The 17,213-nt window shown below is 41.7% G+C and overlaps 1 protein-coding gene across 2 annotated transcripts in view; it reads left to right on the top strand.

Moving 5' to 3' along the window:
* The window catches only part of sgsm1a (small G protein signaling modulator 1a), a 31,681-nt gene that overhangs the window by 11,773 nt on the left and 2,695 nt on the right, over nt 1-17,213 (top strand). Inside the window, exons 4-23 of one of the 2 annotated variants that reach the window (XM_088297394.1) lie at nt 4,452-4,614; nt 4,709-4,861; nt 4,970-5,037; nt 6,621-6,766; nt 6,944-7,081; nt 7,778-7,902; nt 8,331-8,398; nt 8,502-8,665; nt 9,267-9,402; nt 10,111-10,240; nt 10,593-10,657; nt 11,497-11,642; nt 12,090-12,218; nt 12,304-12,486; nt 13,300-13,371; nt 13,504-14,559; nt 14,635-14,759; nt 16,540-16,622; nt 16,706-16,815; nt 16,952-17,048. In XM_088297394.1, the coding sequence (XP_088153520.1) occupies nt 4,452-4,614; nt 4,709-4,861; nt 4,970-5,037; nt 6,621-6,766; nt 6,944-7,081; nt 7,778-7,902; nt 8,331-8,398; nt 8,502-8,665; nt 9,267-9,402; nt 10,111-10,240; nt 10,593-10,657; nt 11,497-11,642; nt 12,090-12,218; nt 12,304-12,486; nt 13,300-13,371; nt 13,504-14,559; nt 14,635-14,759; nt 16,540-16,622; nt 16,706-16,815; nt 16,952-17,048 (3,357 nt within the window). The remainder of the gene's footprint in view (nt 1-4,451; nt 4,615-4,708; nt 4,862-4,969; nt 5,038-6,620; nt 6,767-6,943; nt 7,082-7,777; nt 7,903-8,330; nt 8,399-8,501; nt 8,666-9,266; nt 9,403-10,110; nt 10,241-10,592; nt 10,658-11,496; nt 11,643-12,089; nt 12,219-12,303; nt 12,487-13,299; nt 13,372-13,503; nt 14,560-14,634; nt 14,760-16,539; nt 16,623-16,705; nt 16,816-16,951; nt 17,049-17,213) is intronic. The other variant, XM_088297393.1, reaches the window with a different exon arrangement.

Below are 17,213 nucleotides of genomic sequence, written 5' to 3' on the forward strand. Positions count from 1 at the left end.
AATACTGTTGATAGCTGGTTCCCCCATTTGTGGGTGTCTTTGAAAGACAGAAAAACTTACTGTAAGGTTATCTATCAAGTGAATGGTAACGTCAATTTAATCTGAGCTTTTTAGTCGAGCTAGTCAGTTGTTTTTGCTTCATACAAATTTGGCTGTTAACACAACATGGTGTCAAACCAGTGGCATTAAAAGTTATTTTGTTTTTATCACCAAATGGTGCCAGTGAAGAATGATATTATTATAGAGTGTGAGAAACACACTGCCCACATGCAAGCCCCGCTTGTCAGCTGTTTGGCTCAGACCAAACAAGATTTATTTGTGGCGTTCACTTCATCAGTTTGTACAGACGTATCTTTGGATGACAGTAAAACAGTTCAACATAAGCAAAACATGTAAATAATCATTTTTTAAAAGTTTAACTGTAAAAAAAATAGAATGAAAACAAGTAATTTACGTTACTTGTATTTATGTAAAATGAATACAACTATGACAGTATCAATCAAAACTGAGCTTCATGACTCCTTTCCCAAGGTACAATTTTACTTTTAGTTGTTCCTCTTGCTCTTTACTTTTGACTTGAACCACTTAAAATGAATTCAGCTTTTCTGTAGTATCTTTTTTTTTTTTTTTTTTTGGGAGGTGGTGTGTTACAAAAATACGAATAAAATAATAGACATCCAAATAAAGCACAAAAAGCTGCCATTTAATGAGCTCTCAATAAGCATTTCTTAAAGCTTCTCTGACATTTTACCTCAAATTCCATGATGATGGTAAAAGTTAATTTGTCAGATTCCCCAACAGATGTCAGAACAGTTACAAACGTCTGAAGCTGCGGTCACCGTGACATTTAATTCAATTTAATCCTTATTCCACATCAATGAGCATGTTAGCGCCTGGGGGGGGGGGGGGGGCACTGGAGGACCGAGAGGAAATGAGATAAATTTCTCGAAGGACAGAAGGTTGTGCTGAAAATTGTTATAAAAGAAGAGTATGCACACATTAAATCTTCTGTGCTTTTTTTGTGTGGCGCGAGAAGCACGGGTAATTAGATCTCTTGCATTTTACATCCTAAGAGGAACTTTAGTGTAGATAAATGATGTTGCACATTCCTCAGAGATTTCAAACGTTTATAAAGTTTATCCAAATATGGTGTCACGTACTTTGCAGATTTCATCAAAATATGACTGTTTGTCTTCTTTTACACGACACTTATCTTAATATTTAATGTGGTAGGTTTTGTGTTTAATAGTGCATTCATGGGAGACTTCCTTTGCTTGTCAGTTTAATCATTATCCACTGAATCTTTTAAAAGCCTAACTGGTCAGTCGGCGGAGAGTGTGTGTGTGTGTTTTTTTTTTTTCTACCGTCATTTATCTTAATGGACACTAAGCAGTTCACAAAATACCCTTTCCATGCTCTGTTTTGTTGTAAGCCACCTTCCCCCTCTCGCCATCTCGCCGTGGCTCTTGTTACCACCCTCTTTGGGTTGTGGTCCGTGTAGACTAGAATTGAGCGAATGGAGGATGGGAGAAGAGCTCAGGCGGCTCTCCGGAGAGCAATTAGCCTTCAACATCATGGCTACTTTGATGAGCTGCCGTCGAAAGTCCAAACCACTAGACGCAATGGAGAGTGTGTGGCGTGAAAACAAATGATGTGACCGGTGTTGAATAGCCTTAGTTTAAATTATTTAGGGCCATTGGATCGAGTATCTACAGTATATCAATCTCTATCCGAATATGCAATAGTGATGAGTCCACGTCTGCGAAACAGCCAATGTATCGCTCAGTTGCTACCTGTCAACTCATTCACTACCAGCCGAGTGGAAAAAAAAAAAAATGGGTCTTTGACGTTGTCAGGGAACGATGAACAAAGACAGTGACAGAAACTAGGGGACAAGGGCGAGCGCGAGAACAAGAGCATGAACGGGATCAGCGCGCAGTCGTGAAAGTCCGTAACGGAGCGGCGATGTCGGGAATGAAGGGCATGGCGGGAGAAATGCACCGACAATGGGTTGCCGGAGTGAGGTGTTTAAATAGTCCAGTCATTAGGGGAGCAGATGGGAATCAGTTGTGTGAGGCTAACGGGCAACAGGTGCGTGGCTGGTGGGGAACGAGTGCTGAAGGGAACGCCCCACTCAGCTGACCAAATAAACAAAGGAGCACATGGCAGGAAGGTGAAGAACATAACAAAAACACTAACATGACCGACACGGATCATGACAGACGTCTATAGCCGTCAATGGCAGTAAGTGAGTTAAAGAAGAAGAAAGGATTCCACCGTCTGGGTCCATTTTGATCTCATATGGGAAAATAAGAGACATTATTTTTCCATTTCACTTTCTGTGCCTGCTTCAGAGTGCAAGTCACATTGACGACGATGTTGGATCTTTAGCTCAACGGTCAGCGTGCCACGCATTGTAATCATAGATTTCATCCCCGAGTGAGGTTTATAACGCTCAATTGAATTAGTCAGTCGTCGTTTTTCATTTTGGAAGATCAAACATCCTCTTCGATCAGCAATCTCTGTTTTTGGCACACCAACCACAATACCTTATGAGTGTTTTCCAAAGCTAGAGAAATTGATGGAAAGAAATGAATCACTCCTCTGTCAAAACACTGGAGAAAACTTTGTTTCATAAAAATGTACATAGAGAAATCATTTTTAAGAACTCCGTGGCTCAAATACATGTACTTAAGCAACATCAGTAAATATCTGTTACTATCTTCAACTGAGCGAAGCGGGGTTGTGGCAGTGTCCTGCTCTGGCGCTGTTTTTTGTTCATTTTCAAATGGGGTCTCATGGAATTATGAACAGTTCAAATTAGCAGGCAGTGTTAGCATCAAACATTCATCCTTCTGCTACAAAGCAATAAAAATGCCCACTGCAACATCTGAAATTTGTTGCATGTTAATCTGAGGCACTTCAATTGGAGGCGGGTGTGTGCTGACTCTCATTGAACATGAATTTGAATGTGATTGGCAAATTATGAACGCAGCCACATCCCACTTAGGCGCATGTGAACACTCTTGCAATGACTTTATTTTCAATTCCCTTTTCAAGAAGATTTCAAAACAATTCGCTTGAGATGCACAGGTTATGGGTCACATTAATAGTGGAAAAAGCTTTGAAATGATTTATCTTAGGCTTGTTTTTATGATATCACAAAAGCCTTGAAAGGCGGGGAAGGGGACTTTTCATGTCTCAATGTGTTCAAGCAGCATCGATGGTGACTGAAAAGATTTCAGCAAAATATTTTTCTTTATGAGAAGTCTTGCTGGTTGAAATGGTTTTGGTTAAAAGCAGCAAAGAAAACATTGAGTAAAGCTAATACAAATCATTAGGGAAGAAACAGACTTGTTCACTCAGTTCTGTTTTTTAGGAAACTAACAATTTAATTGGCAACACTGAATTTAAACCTTGCTCGCAGCCATCGTGAATGTGGTTTCAGCGGCGACGGCGAAAAAGGACTCGTTCCCATTTCCAAAGCGGCAGGAGATGAGACGCTGTGTTTGAAGGAGTCAGGATGATGAAAACACAGATTGTGATGTTGATGAGTCTCGGCTGCCCCTCCCTCACTCCGCGAGCTCTTCCGAAGCTCTATCTCGCTATCAACAGGGGTTGCCACAGCAACCCCAGTCTTCCATGTGACCCCATGTGAACAGAAGCACAGGATTAGTCCTGTAGAGGACTCAAATGTCAACACGGCTACAGGTGCTGCGGCTGCCATGTCGGCCTTCAAAGAGAGGGCAGTTGTCTTTTCTGCTCATTCTAGTAATTGTTCAAATGTGTTATCTTGTCAGAGACATATCACTCGGGGTAGAGAATAAACGGCAAAAATGATTATGTGGATGCAGTTAATAACATTTTACTTTACACTTTACTTTTAATTTTTACTCAAGTAATTTTGTTACCAAGTAGAGATGGACAAATTATCAGGCTGATCAACTGGACCGAGAACGGTCGATATTTTATATTTTGCAAAATCGCTGATTGACTGCAATTCATAATTTGCGCAATCTATCAATGGCGTGACTCATGGGATCCGCAAAATAAGACTTCACAGCAAACACAACCTTATTCACCCCGAGGTCGTTCTGTACAGCCGTAGTTCATATGTGAGCGTGGAAGCGATTCTATTTATAGCCTTCACTGGTAAAACGTGGGGGAAAAAAACATTTTATTTGCTGTATAATCTCCACTTTTGCGTGACTCTGTAAATTTCATTTCAACATCCATTTATCACAATGAATATGTTAATTCATCAATCACGTTAATGAATATCCCGCAGCACTAAAACCACTTTGCTATTTCAAAACTTTGTTGTTAAAATCATGGGAGAAGCAGGTTGTTAATTACTCCGTCGTAATACAGTTGTGTAATATAATCAAAGAGTTTTGAATTCTTCACTTTGCTTTTTTTTTTTTTTCCCCAAAACTTATGTGCTCAAACAGCTGCGGTGGAGGCGTGCGTTCTGCACGGACTGAAACGTCGAGCGGCTGGCTTTCTTCGAAGCAATAAAATAGCCGCCCTGTTCACGAAGGTGGGCAAGAGCTTTCCCCCGGCTGAGGAGCTGTGCAAGAAGGCCCAGGCGCTGGAGCAGATTATTGAGACTAAGTGAGCGAATAACGCGGAGCAGACAGCCGACAACGATTCCGTGTCGCTTCTGGCGTGTCATCATTTCACCACAACTTGGCATGTCTACTTGCAGACGAAGCCAAAGTTTGCAAAGCCAGGATAGTCTGCGCAGAATGCCTCGACTTCCCAGCCTCACTCCAAAGGCCATGAAGAATCTATGGATTCGGACTGCTCTTTTTGAGAAGGTGTTGGACAAGATTGTCCTCTTCCTCGTGGAAAACAGCAGGTGCTTTGCAAAGTGTCAAATGTCATGCTATTCAACTGTGTGTGTGTGTGTGTGCGCGCTCTGTCCTCTCCACCGACCTGATCCCATTCCTATTTCTCTGTCTTCCAGTAAATATTATGAAAAAGAGGCTGTTCTAATGGACCCTGTAGATGGACCGATCCTTGCTTCTTTGCTGGGTAATTTGTGACTTTATTAACAAGCTTTTACTGGAGTTTTCAAACAAACGTGTATTTGGATCATTCATGCGTTGAACGTGTGGGATATTAACGGTCTTTGCGGTGAATTTCAGACTAAAAGCTTTTTTGTGAAACCTTTCCTTTGGTGATAATTGTGCCCCTACTGAAATTAGTTTCTGTGAATCACAAAAACATTAATTTCACATTTAATCTGATTTATGATTAGTAGTACCCAAGGACTAGATATAGAATCTGATGAAATCGAATACAATAGACGAATAAAAAAAATTCTGCCTTTCATCATAATGATGATTATAATACCCTGTTGTCATTGGGACAGTCAGAGAAGTTTTCAGTTAACAGTAGGCTGCGCGATGTTGATGAGCTGCACTGCATCACATGGCTCCATATGAGGTACGTCAGAAAAGTACCAGGCCTGATTTTGCTAAAGGTTTCATTTCAAACTAAAACTGAACATTGCGCCAGATATTTCCTCTGATTTTCCTAAATAGTCGCTGCAAATGATATAATCCAATCATGCATTGTCGAGTCAATGATCGAGATGTTCCTTGCAGCATGAAATTGGACACCATTTCCCAGAAAGCCTACGAGGTGGCAGTGTCATGGTTTCACGTCCCTGAGGGTGTGAAAATGACTTCTGAAAAGTAGGAGACGCTTCGGCACAAAAGAAGTGTGCATTTCGTGACAAAATCATCTTCATGCATGACACTGCGGAATCTCATGCTGTGGGGAGCATCTCATCATCATGCGTCGTTGGCTGCCACGGACAGAAAAGGAGAGCTCAGAACTCGCCCATCCTCCCCTGAATTAAATCCTGTTGAGAACCTTTGGAGCTTCCTCGGGCAAAAGATCTCCAAGGTGGGAGGCAGTAGCGGAATATCCATAAGGGTGGGCGCAAGTTTACATCCAAACAGCAGCCACGGGAGGCTATTCTGAAACCCTACGAGGAAATTCAAGCAGCTATTGACTCCAAAAAAAAAATACCATCCAATACAACTTTATTTATTTGGCGCATTTCACAACAGCTGGAGCTGTAACAAAGTGCTTTTCATATGGTGTAAATATAAATTAGCGGGAAATTAGCGCACAAATTAAAAGTCATAAACAATAGATACCAGTCTCAGGTTGAGTCGAGCTAAGGAACAAAAATGGTTCTTTAAGCGGGTTTTAAAATCAATGGATGCAAGAATTGTGAAGCAGGAGATGTTGTCGAATAAGCAGTCCTTTGTTATAATGCATCCTTGACCTGTTAAGACGCTTTTGAATAGAATAGGTTCTGATTTGAGTAAAAATGAACTCATAATGCTGCAACTTGACTTTTCAGTTCCCTACATCCTATTAAATGTTTGCAAACGTTGTTGCGCGGAATTACTTGAAATAATGCGTTGCAGTGTTTTCTTATTGCTTATAAGTGCAAAATATGTGTTAAATTTATATTTTGGATCTTATTTGATTATGCAGGTAAAGCGAATAAAATGTTTGCAATTTGTTCGAGCATGCACATAATTTTACAGCTGGTGTGCTGATGTAACTGTACACCCCCCCACCCGCCGCTGTCACAGTGGGACCTTGTGCTTTGGAGTATACCAAGATGAAGACAGCCGACCACTTCTGGACCGATCCCTCGGCTGACGAGTTAGTGCAAAGACATCGCATCCACAGTGGTCACTGCAGGCAGGACTCGCCCACCAAGAGGCCTGCGTTGTGTGTAAGTCAAGTATTGGGCGCACCTTTATGTCTTTGTCACTTTTTGACAAATGATTTCTATTCACCTGCGAGTGCGGGTGTGTTCGGTTCAAACGACTCTTTTAAAGTCGGTGTGTGTCAAGCCAAAAAGCATTAACGCACCAGGTAAATTAAATGGATTAAATTGATCATATTTCAGATCCAGAAGCGTCACTCCAGCAGCAGCATGGATGAGCGCCCCTCACCCTCGCCATCAGCTCGCGACTACGTGGAGTCACTGCATCAAAACAACAGGGCCACGCTGCTGTTTGGCAAAAACAATGTGCTCGTTCAGCCAGTGAGTGTTTGATGAACAAACTAAGCTAAGTAAGGTTACCAAAACATTGGAAGCACTTGATTGTATTATCCAATACAGATCTACACCAATGCAAACTACAACCACAAAACAAATAATCTATAAATAGATATTAGAGCTGTCAAAATTAAAGCGTTAACTAACTAACTAATTTTTTAAAAAATGAACGCGATTAAATATTTTAACTTAGTTTTATTTACTTCAAAAAATAATTTGCATATCTTGCAAAGCCAAATTCAAATACGGTACCACATTAGGTGTACATCTTTAGCACTCAGAACAAAAAGACCCTGATTAAGTTACCACTGGGCCTTGCAAACCAACACTGCTGGAGTGTGACAATGCTTGACGGCTCAACTAAAAATATAATTTTGAGAATTGTTTCGAATGAAAATGCCTGTAAGGATGACACCGTTTAGATCGTATTCAAGGATCAAAGAAAGCCATTAGAACGGTCTTTGATTTAAAATAAACTTCATATTTGGTGAATTTACATGAATTACAAGATATTAATCAAGTTAATACCTGTTACAAGCTTCTTGAAAAAAAAATAGTAGTTGAAAAATTTCGTTAAGAAATGTAATCGCTTGACAACACTAAATTAAATAAAATTATATATATCAAAGATCTGTTTAATTTTGCATCGGATGACACCTTTTCTCCTGATGGCTGTTGCAGAGGGACGACATGGAGGCTATCCCGGGTTACCTCTCCCTTCATCAGACGGCCGACCTCATGACTTTGAAGTGGACACCCAATCAACTGATGAACGGCTCTGTTGGTGATTTGGACTATGAACGAAGGTGATGTAGCGTTGGTGCGTGTGTGTTTGTGTTGGATGTTGCTGTGTGTTTGTGAGATACAAGTTGCGCTGAGCGTGAAACGTTGAAACATTTCTTTGTTTCTGAATAATACAATGTGTGTGCATTATGTGTGTGTGTGTGTGTCTGAATGCATTTGTGTCTCAGAGGCTGTGTGTGCACAGCTCATCTAATTAGGCTCATTTTCAGCAGACAGGCAGCCTGCAGGTGGTTTATTGACTGAGACATTGTCAGCCCAACGAGCAATGTAATTTTCCCGTGTTCGTGTGTTTCTGTGTGACAGTGTGCTTTCTTTTCGTAACAAGGCTTCATTATTGCTCTTATCTCTTTGCACAAGCTTGACTCTTCATTTGAATAACAAAATAAATAAATGAACTGAATTGTTTTTGTTTTCCCTGAATGAATTGCAGCGTGTACTGGGACTACGCCATGACAATCCCTCTTGAAGAGATAGTGTACTTGCACTGCCATCAACAAGGTAGGCCCAGGCAATAAAATGCTTCCATTCAAGTCCCTTTTTATTTTTTTATTTTTTTTAAACCTGCCAGTGAAGTGCAATGGTGAAACCATTTCCCCCGCAGTCGACAGTGGAGGCACAGTGGTGCTTGTGAGTCAGGATGGCATCCAAAGGCCTCCACTTCGCTTCCCTAAAGGAGGTCACCTGCTTCAATTCCTCTCCTGCCTGGAAAACGGTCTGCTTCCGCACGGTCAGCTGGATCCGCCTCTCTGGTCTCAGAGGGGAAAGGTCAGCACCTTTGCTCATCTCTCCCGATGCAATCAATTGACTCGTGTTAGCCATTGTTATAGAGGAACAACACTTGTTCTAAATCATCTCTTACTTGATCAATAAACCAATAATAGACCAACTGCTCGGCCGATGACGACGCTTTGGTTTTATATTCTCACTGCATGCACCAGCACAAATGATGAGATTCTGTTTGTTTTATTGTGTGCAGTGCAAGCAAACGGAATAATAGAAAACACCCACGCTTGTTCGACGACTATTTATAAACTCGGGCATGCAGTGGCTCGTCATCTTGAATCCACATGAATGAATAATTTCTTCTGCTGCTTTTTGTAAACTTTGCCAAGGTGGTTAGTTTTTCATCCGCGTGGGTTTGTCCAGATTTCAGTTTTTTGGCAAAGATTCAGCATAATTTAACATAATTTGACATAATTCAATGAGGCAATTTAAATACAAAAGTACCATTCAAGAAGGTTCATATTTCTTAAATCTCATTCAAGTTCAAGTTGGTAAGATTTTGTGCTTACGTAAGATCTTTGTACGTTTCCTTGCACTCTCTCAAAACACTCGTTACTATTTTCATATTATTTTCCTGTTGCAGGGGAAGGTGTTCCCAAAGCTGAAGAAGAGGGTTCCTCAGGGAACTGGATCTACAGACTCTGTCTCAGACAAGGAAGAAGAAGAGGCCACAGACTATGTCTTCCGCATCCTCTTTCCAAATAGCCTATCAGACTTTGGTGAGACACTTGTTTTTTACAACGCATTTATTGTTCTTTGCATTTTGTTCACATTTGTACGACATCAAATTGTTACACGTTATCGCCTCACTTATTGTGTTATTTGTTTTTTGTTTTTTGTTTCAGTGGTTTCGATTAGAGATTTTGAAAAAAATGTCGAAAGTCGCTTGAGTGTTTTCCACAAAAGGACCTCATACCGAGAATGCAGCTATGATGCTGCCCCACTTGGATTTGTGTGGCCGTCTTCCGTTTTATCTGATTTAATAACCTCCTGACCTGCCATGTGCCTCTGGTCAAGCTCCTTGACGTGTCCCAATAACAAAACCCCTCTAACTCCATCCTATCGCCTTGTCACACCCACTTTCATGCATTACGACAACATAGCCTTTAATTAACTGCAGGATTGACGAGTGATGGATTGATTATGGGCGCTTTGCTGAGAAAGGCTTTTGCTTGCTTTGTTTCCATTGTTTCTTTTCCGTAGGCAGTCTGTTCGATGTTTTCAGTCTTTAAAAACAGTATGATGAAATTTGTGATGTTTTATTTATGATCCAACAGTGCGATCAATTTGGACGTTTTAAGATCTTTTAGCATCGGAGAGCACAATTTAATTTAATTTGACTGCTAATGCCTATGCACAGGATGCAATTACATGTTAACGGTGACAGTAATGATTTGCTTGTGTATGTGTGTGCGCGTCTTCTGCAGTGACTCCACCAGATTTGATGGATCAGAGCTCTGCAATGTGGCATCCCACTCTCAGGAAGTCCTCATGCTCATCCTGCTCCCAGGGCAGCCTCTCCGATGGGTCCACACCCAAAGGGTGCAACCAAGAGAGGTGAGAGAGTGAGAAATAATCACATCAAGGCTTCAGATAAGCTTTTGCTTTGCTTCAACTAATTGAAGCACAGTCACTGGTTGGCCACATCTGTCCATGCAGAGACAACAACAGGATGTTGCAATAGTCCGAAAAATGTGTGATATTTTCCTCACTGACATGATAATGTGTGGGGACAATGAGAACAAGCAAAGCAGATAAAATGGTAATTGGAACTGTGTCAGGGCATCAGCTTGTGTTAGATAAAGCCCTTCACTAATCCACCATCAAGACAACTGCATATATCAAAATGTATCATTAGAATTTATGGAAATATGACCAGAGCTGTGACATTGTTCTTTGTTCTCTTCAGGACTCCTCTGAAGCTGTTATGTGACAACATGAAGTATCAGATCATCTCTAGGGCATTTTATGGCTGTATGTGAACTTTTCATTTCACACTATTCACCTTTCCAGTGGGATAGTGCGCCTCAATAATGTATGTTGACACCAACAAATGGTAGACAATCATTAGGATTTAGTAAGGAAACAATGGAAGACGTTCATACAGTCTGTGTGTGTGTGTGTGGCGGGGTGTGTGTGTGTGTGTTGTACTTGCGGCAAGGAACACAATGAGACAATGGAAAAAGGTTGTCCGTACAATGTCATCAGCCTCGATTTTTCCACAATGTCGGGCACAACAGGTTAAGAACAAAGAACGATAAGGTGGCAGCCATCATGTCTAGAGCTTTAATGTACAAGTCTGTGGACGCAGTCTCATGATGGAGCTTAGTCAAGTCTAAGGTCAGAAATATTATGTGCCCTAAAGTGCTGTCCGTCGCTTCAGTGAATATACTAAATAAACTTGTTTTTACTTGAAAATGTGTTCCCTAGTATCCAGACATAGTCTGAGTAAATGATCAGCATTCAATATCCAGTAGCTAATTCTGTTTAAAGCTTGAAAATATATTCTCAATATGAATTTTGGTTGTGCAGTGAATCATCCGAATGAGGATGGACAAAACTAATCTATGGGGTCTTTTCATTATGTTTTAAGACACTAATATTGTAGCTGTAACATTCCGTGCCTCATCCGTGGCTCAATAAAGGCCAGAAGAGAGAATAAATTCTCATGTTTGAGTAGGATTGCTGAATATCCTATAATAATGCTTCGGCACACGCAGTATCCCCCCCCGGCTTTAAAGCAATGATATCTTAATTTGAATCAACAGGATCCTCGGTACAAGGATTGAATATTGTCCCGTCTCCTCAACCAGGGTTGGCATACTGCCGTCACCTGTCCACTGTGCGCACTCACCTCTCGGCTCTCGTCAATCACACCATCGTTTCGCCCGACTCGCCGTGCGACGCATACAAAGGACTCACAGCAGATGTTTGGCAGATGTTCCTGCAGGACTGTAACGTAAGCATTTCCATGAATCTCCCATTAAGCACTTCTTCTTATCCACACAAAAATGCCTGTCGCCTTACAGCCTCTCTCTTTCTCTCGCTTGCTTGCCACTCAGCCGTCTCACACATGCTCATTCTCTGCTAATTATTTTGCTCACATCATTAGTCTCGCAGCGGCGCGCATGATGCTTCGCTAATGGCTGTGCCAGTATAACCGTCCTCGTTGGGATTGTACATCAGCCTTGTGAATCTTCCAAGCGTGTTCATTGCTCATGAAATTAACATGCTATAGATAATCTTTAATGTTTCCGATTGTGAGGCAATTACATCGAGCCCCAATCAAGACTAGAGACGTTCGCATCCATTCTTTGCTCTGGTCGAGTGCACGGCACATTTGTCTGAAAATAAAAACATACTAGGTTTTGTACACAAAAGTGACAGCAGAAATTTTTCTTTCCAGACGTTCAAGGAGCAAGAGCTGCTTCGTTTGGTCTATTTCGGCGGCGTGGACCCGTCTTTGCGGAAAGAAGTGTGGCCATTTCTCTTGGGGCATTACCAATTTGGAATGTCGGAAAGAGAAAGGAAGGAGGTGAGATATTTTTCACAATTAATCTTATTTTTCCCCTCACCCCCAGAAACATTTTCCCACATTGACACTTCATTTGTGACTGCAGGTGGATGAGCAGGTGCGCTTGCGCTACCAGCAGACCATGCGCGAATGGCTCGGCTGCGAGGAGATTGTTCGACAGCGGGAGAAGGAGCAACACGCTGCAGCTTTAGCCAAATGCTCTTCAGGGGCGAGCATGGACAGTACCAGTTCAAAGATGGTCCATCATGACTCAACCGTCAGCAATGAGGTGACGCATAGCAAGCGTTGAACGGTTAATCATATTCAAGGTTGGTGGGGCCAGGATAATCCTATCAAAACAGAAAATTTAAAATAAATAAAATGAAAATAAAGTGAGTGTAAATGCAGATAAGCATTATAGAAAATTAACAGTGGATGGATGAATATTAGAAACTCATTTTAGTTCACGTCACTTCTCTCAGTTGAGTAATCTGACAACAGTTTCTTTGCAAAGCCACGTTTCGTTTCTGCATTGCAATTACCTACGGCATGCTGACCAGCAGCTCACAGAACTCTTAATGATGTTTATCGCAAAATGGTAGTATCCTTTACTGCCTCTTCAGTGCAGCGGTGAGTTACATTTGACAACACTTGAATAGAGATTGCATACTTTTTCAAATGTGGCGTTTTCTCACATCTACATAGAACAAAATTAATAATTAACAAATTTGAAAATACAGAAGGATACCCCATTTCTAGATAAAGACACACAGCAAAAAAATTTACTCCAGTGTATATAGTGAAACATTCCCGTTTGTGAGAGTGATATCGCGTATGTGCCATGTCATGTTTTGACCACATGAAAAAATAACAATGGAAGAAGGAGAGACATTGGCATCAACGATGTACATAAGTAAACGTTAAGTTTTGCCATGACAATATTAACGTTCAAATATATCAAGCCAAAATAGTTAGCCTCAAGAAAATATTTGAGTGAAGTCTGGTAAGACTATTTGATTTTTTTTTTTAATAAAGACAAGGCGCCCATTTATGTTCATATTTCATTCAATGACATCTTGGCCTGAATGTCTTTACCTGCCAGTCCCGGTCCTCCCAGAGTTCAGACAGGCAGAGTCTGGCTCGTCTGCAGAGTGACTCCAGCAGCAGCACACAGGTAGCACACTCATTGCGTTGCACCAGCGACACAATTTAAATCTTTGCATTTACTTGAAATCACCATGAAACTGGTTAAGCTATAAGCTCGCGCGATGTTTTAAATCAGATTCCTTCACTCTCTTCCTGCTAGTCCTTCACATCATCCCATCCCTTCCCCTGGAGTAGTCTGCTTCCCTTTGGCTTGTTGTTGCAGGTGTTTGAGTCTGTAGAAGAGGTGGAGCAGATTGAGACAGAATCCAAGAGTGAAGAAGCCAAGCAGGTGCCAAAGATGACCAACGGGGCAGTCCAGAACGGCCCAAGTTCTCCCGACTCTGGGCATCCCTCGTCCCGCAACTTCTCAGTTACCTCGGGCCTGTCGGACGGCTCGCTCAGCACAGAGGATAGCGCTGCACCCGAGGCTGCTTCGAGAGCTTCAGCCAAACCTCCTCAGGATGTAGGTCTGACAGAGAAGGACAAACGTGAGAAACCCAACGTGACCAAGACTGAAGTGTTAGATGTACCAGAAGAGTCCATCGAGTCAGAGGATCCGAAAGTAGAGGCGGCTCAGTGTGGAGGTGGCTCCTCAGTAGATACTGAAGGACAACAAGTGCCTGACAAAAATAGTATGGTCATGCCAGGAGCATGTACCGAGTCCCAAGATCATGCTGAACAAAGACTGAAAAATGAAAATGCAGCGAAAACTGCCGGAAAGCATCCGACTGAATGGTTCAAAGGAGAAGACAAATCCAGCCAAGGTGAGACATCACAAGATGTTAGAGTAGAAGCTGACATCAAAAACCCCAGCACATCCGAAGGTGACAAGAAACTGTCTTTAGCCACAGACACTCGCGTGTCTCGAGCAAGAGAAGCCTACTGTGCCTCTCAGAAGGCCGAAGCTCAGGTCCTGACTGAGTCCGATGAGTCTCCCTCAGCCATAGAGATGGAGGAGATTCCCAAAGCCAGTGTCTCGACGGTACCCTGGAGCAGGAAGGCTCCCTGTGAGCCCTTGTCTTCCTCTGAGGACTCGGCCCCTTACACGGATCTCAGACCTGAGGGCGGGCAGGAAAAGCCAAGTCCAGAAGGCACTGAGTCCATATTGTCTGAGGAACCGGAGATGGATAGCCTCTATCCTCACTTTGAGTCTCTGGATGGGTGCGCAGACGCCACAGAAGCCGGCTCGCAACAATCTGCTCAGGGGGCGTTCTCTGTGTGTACCTCTCTTTTTCTCTGAATATTTGTCTCTCTGACTTCATGCAGATGTTTATTGTTCTGTTTTTTCCAGCAAGAGCTTTTAGACTTGTACACGTTGAATTTGCACCGCATTGAAAAGGACGTACAGCGCTGTGACAGGAACTACTGGTATTTCACTCCCGCCAACCTGGAAAAGCTCCGTAACATCATGTGCAGGTACAACAGTGGCAGTCAATTGATTTTCTTTCGTCCATCCATCGAATATGTTGACATTTGACAAATTATGACCAAAATGGTCAGTATTATTGACCAGCTGTAGGAGTAAGTCAAATGCAATGTCCCAAGCTCGTACGAAAGTGAAGTCAAGTCATCGCTTGAGTTAAGCAACTTCAAAGTCCAGTCAGACACTTTTGCTCAGTCATAACATAAAGGGGGTTTTAGAAGGCTCTCATTTTACAAAAAACAAAAGTTGAATGGTGTTTGCGCCATATTGAACATATGAGAGCAATTTAATAAAGCATTCAGTCCTTTGATATTTTTGTTCAAAATGTTGCCATTAAAACGTAAGATCAATAGCTGTCATTTGGATGTAAGGTCATTTAAAGTAACACGGACTTATGAAACACTCTGTTTTTTTACTAATCCTAACACCAATAAATATATTTACAGCTTGTACAAGTTGATTGAACAACTGAAAGTATGAAATAAATGTATTTCGAACGTGAACAAGCGACGCTATGGCTAGGCTATATGTAATTGGCTCAGTATCGGTCCAGCTTCTTTATTTATTTTTTTTTTTGCCCAATGCAGCTGGCAACGATGACGCCTTTTCTTACACAGCAGCACTTTGAAACAGTAATCCATGACTTCACCATGTCTCGGCTGGATTACTGTGATACCTTTTACTTTGGAGTCAGCCAGTCTTCTCGCAAACGTTTCCAATTGGTTCAAAATGCTGCTGCTTGCCTCATAACTGGAACTTTTGAGAAGGAGCATAAAATCCTTATTCCGAGCTTCCTTCACTGCTTACATGTGCTTTTAAGGCTTCATTTTATGATTTTGCTACTTGTCTTCAAATCTCATTCTTGCACTCTTGCTTCAGGTCTGCTGACCAACAACTTGTGGAGGTATCAAAGTCTAAGATAGACCTAGGCTATTATTTCCCGCCAGGAGCCACATGAAAAATTTCTACAGTGATAGAGGGCGCGATTAGCAATATCTTGAATTTACTGCATTTGTTTTCAGAATTTGCAGACTTTTTTTCATTTCATTGTATAAAAATAAAACTGTTGATTAAGTATTTTGATTAGCTGCGACTGCTGATCAGAACAGTAAATACTAAAATAAATGTATTTCCTTTCCGATCATTATTGAATAAAATGGAAATAATGAGCAGTTCAATACAACAATAATTGCATCACTTATTTTTAACTTGTTAATCTTCACACATAGTGGGAGGTCGTCTTCAGTGTTAAAAAAATAATAATCTCTCGTTACGCCTGCCACCTTATCCCATTTCAGTTCCAACTTAACCAAACATGTATTTACCTCTGTGAAGTTAAGAGCCAGAGCCAGGGAAAAATTCTTACGGGCGTGGAATCTTTTCCATTGGCTGACCAAACTATGAAGCAACTTTAAGGCGTGCATTCTCAGTATCATTTTAAAACACACAGATATTGTTTTAGTGTCTTATTTGCATTTATTGTTTTGTACATGTGCTGGTGGGTTGTCAAGTTTGCGCACGCTGCACAAATAAAAACAAACAAATGGCACACTAAATTAAAAAAATGCAAATCTCAAACTGTATTCAGGCAAGTTTTTTTGCCACGCAAGTGCCACGTCCTAATATTGGCAACACTATTCTGACTCAAGTGACGTTTGACTCGAGGCTGACTGACACTCAAGATTTTCAGCATGGACTTAAAGGCTAAAGTACGGGCACTGAAGCAGATAAAAGCAGAGGAATGATGTTTTGATCCCTGTTGTGTATTTACAGCTATATCTGGAGGCACCTCGACATCGGATATGTTCAGGGTATGTGTGACCTGCTGGCTCCACTTCTCGTCATTCTGGATGATGGTGAGTCACAATGCTCCATCGCCGCTTCGATTTCTTCGTCTGCTTTCTGGCTGCAGCATCTTTTTCATCTCTCGCTATCCCAGAGGCCATGGCCTTTAGCTGTTTCACGGAGCTCATGAAGAGGATGAATCAAAACTTTCCACACGGAGGGGCGATGGATACTCACTTTGCCAACATGCGCTCTCTGATCCAAGTAAGTTGCACTTGTACAAGTTGCAAATGAAATTCATCAATTCAGCCACACGCACGATAACTAACTGTTTCTCCAGCAACTACTCTGATTATTCCTCCTTCAAAATCTCTTTTGATCCCTGCTTTACAAACTGTAGATCCTGGATTCCGAGCTATTTGAGCTGATGCACCAAAACGGAGACTACACTCACTTCTACTTCTGCTACCGCTGGTTCCTCTTAGACTTCAAGCGAGGTAATTAGGGGGGTTGAGAGATTTCCATAAGCCATGTTTGGGTTTTAACATTTCAAACAACTGGTCTTGTTAGCCTGATGTGCAAGAAGGCGTTTTGCACTTGTGGAAAAATACATATCAATCCGAACAGGCACTTGTTTGGCCGGATCCAAGCTTTTCGTGTGT

This window comes from Idiotropiscis lumnitzeri, chromosome 1, assembly GCF_059441095.1.
Source record: "Idiotropiscis lumnitzeri isolate Australia: NSW breed Sydney's pygmy pipehorse chromosome 1, RoL_Ilum_1.0, whole genome shotgun sequence".
Taxonomy (NCBI): domain Eukaryota; kingdom Metazoa; phylum Chordata; class Actinopteri; order Syngnathiformes; family Syngnathidae; genus Idiotropiscis; species Idiotropiscis lumnitzeri.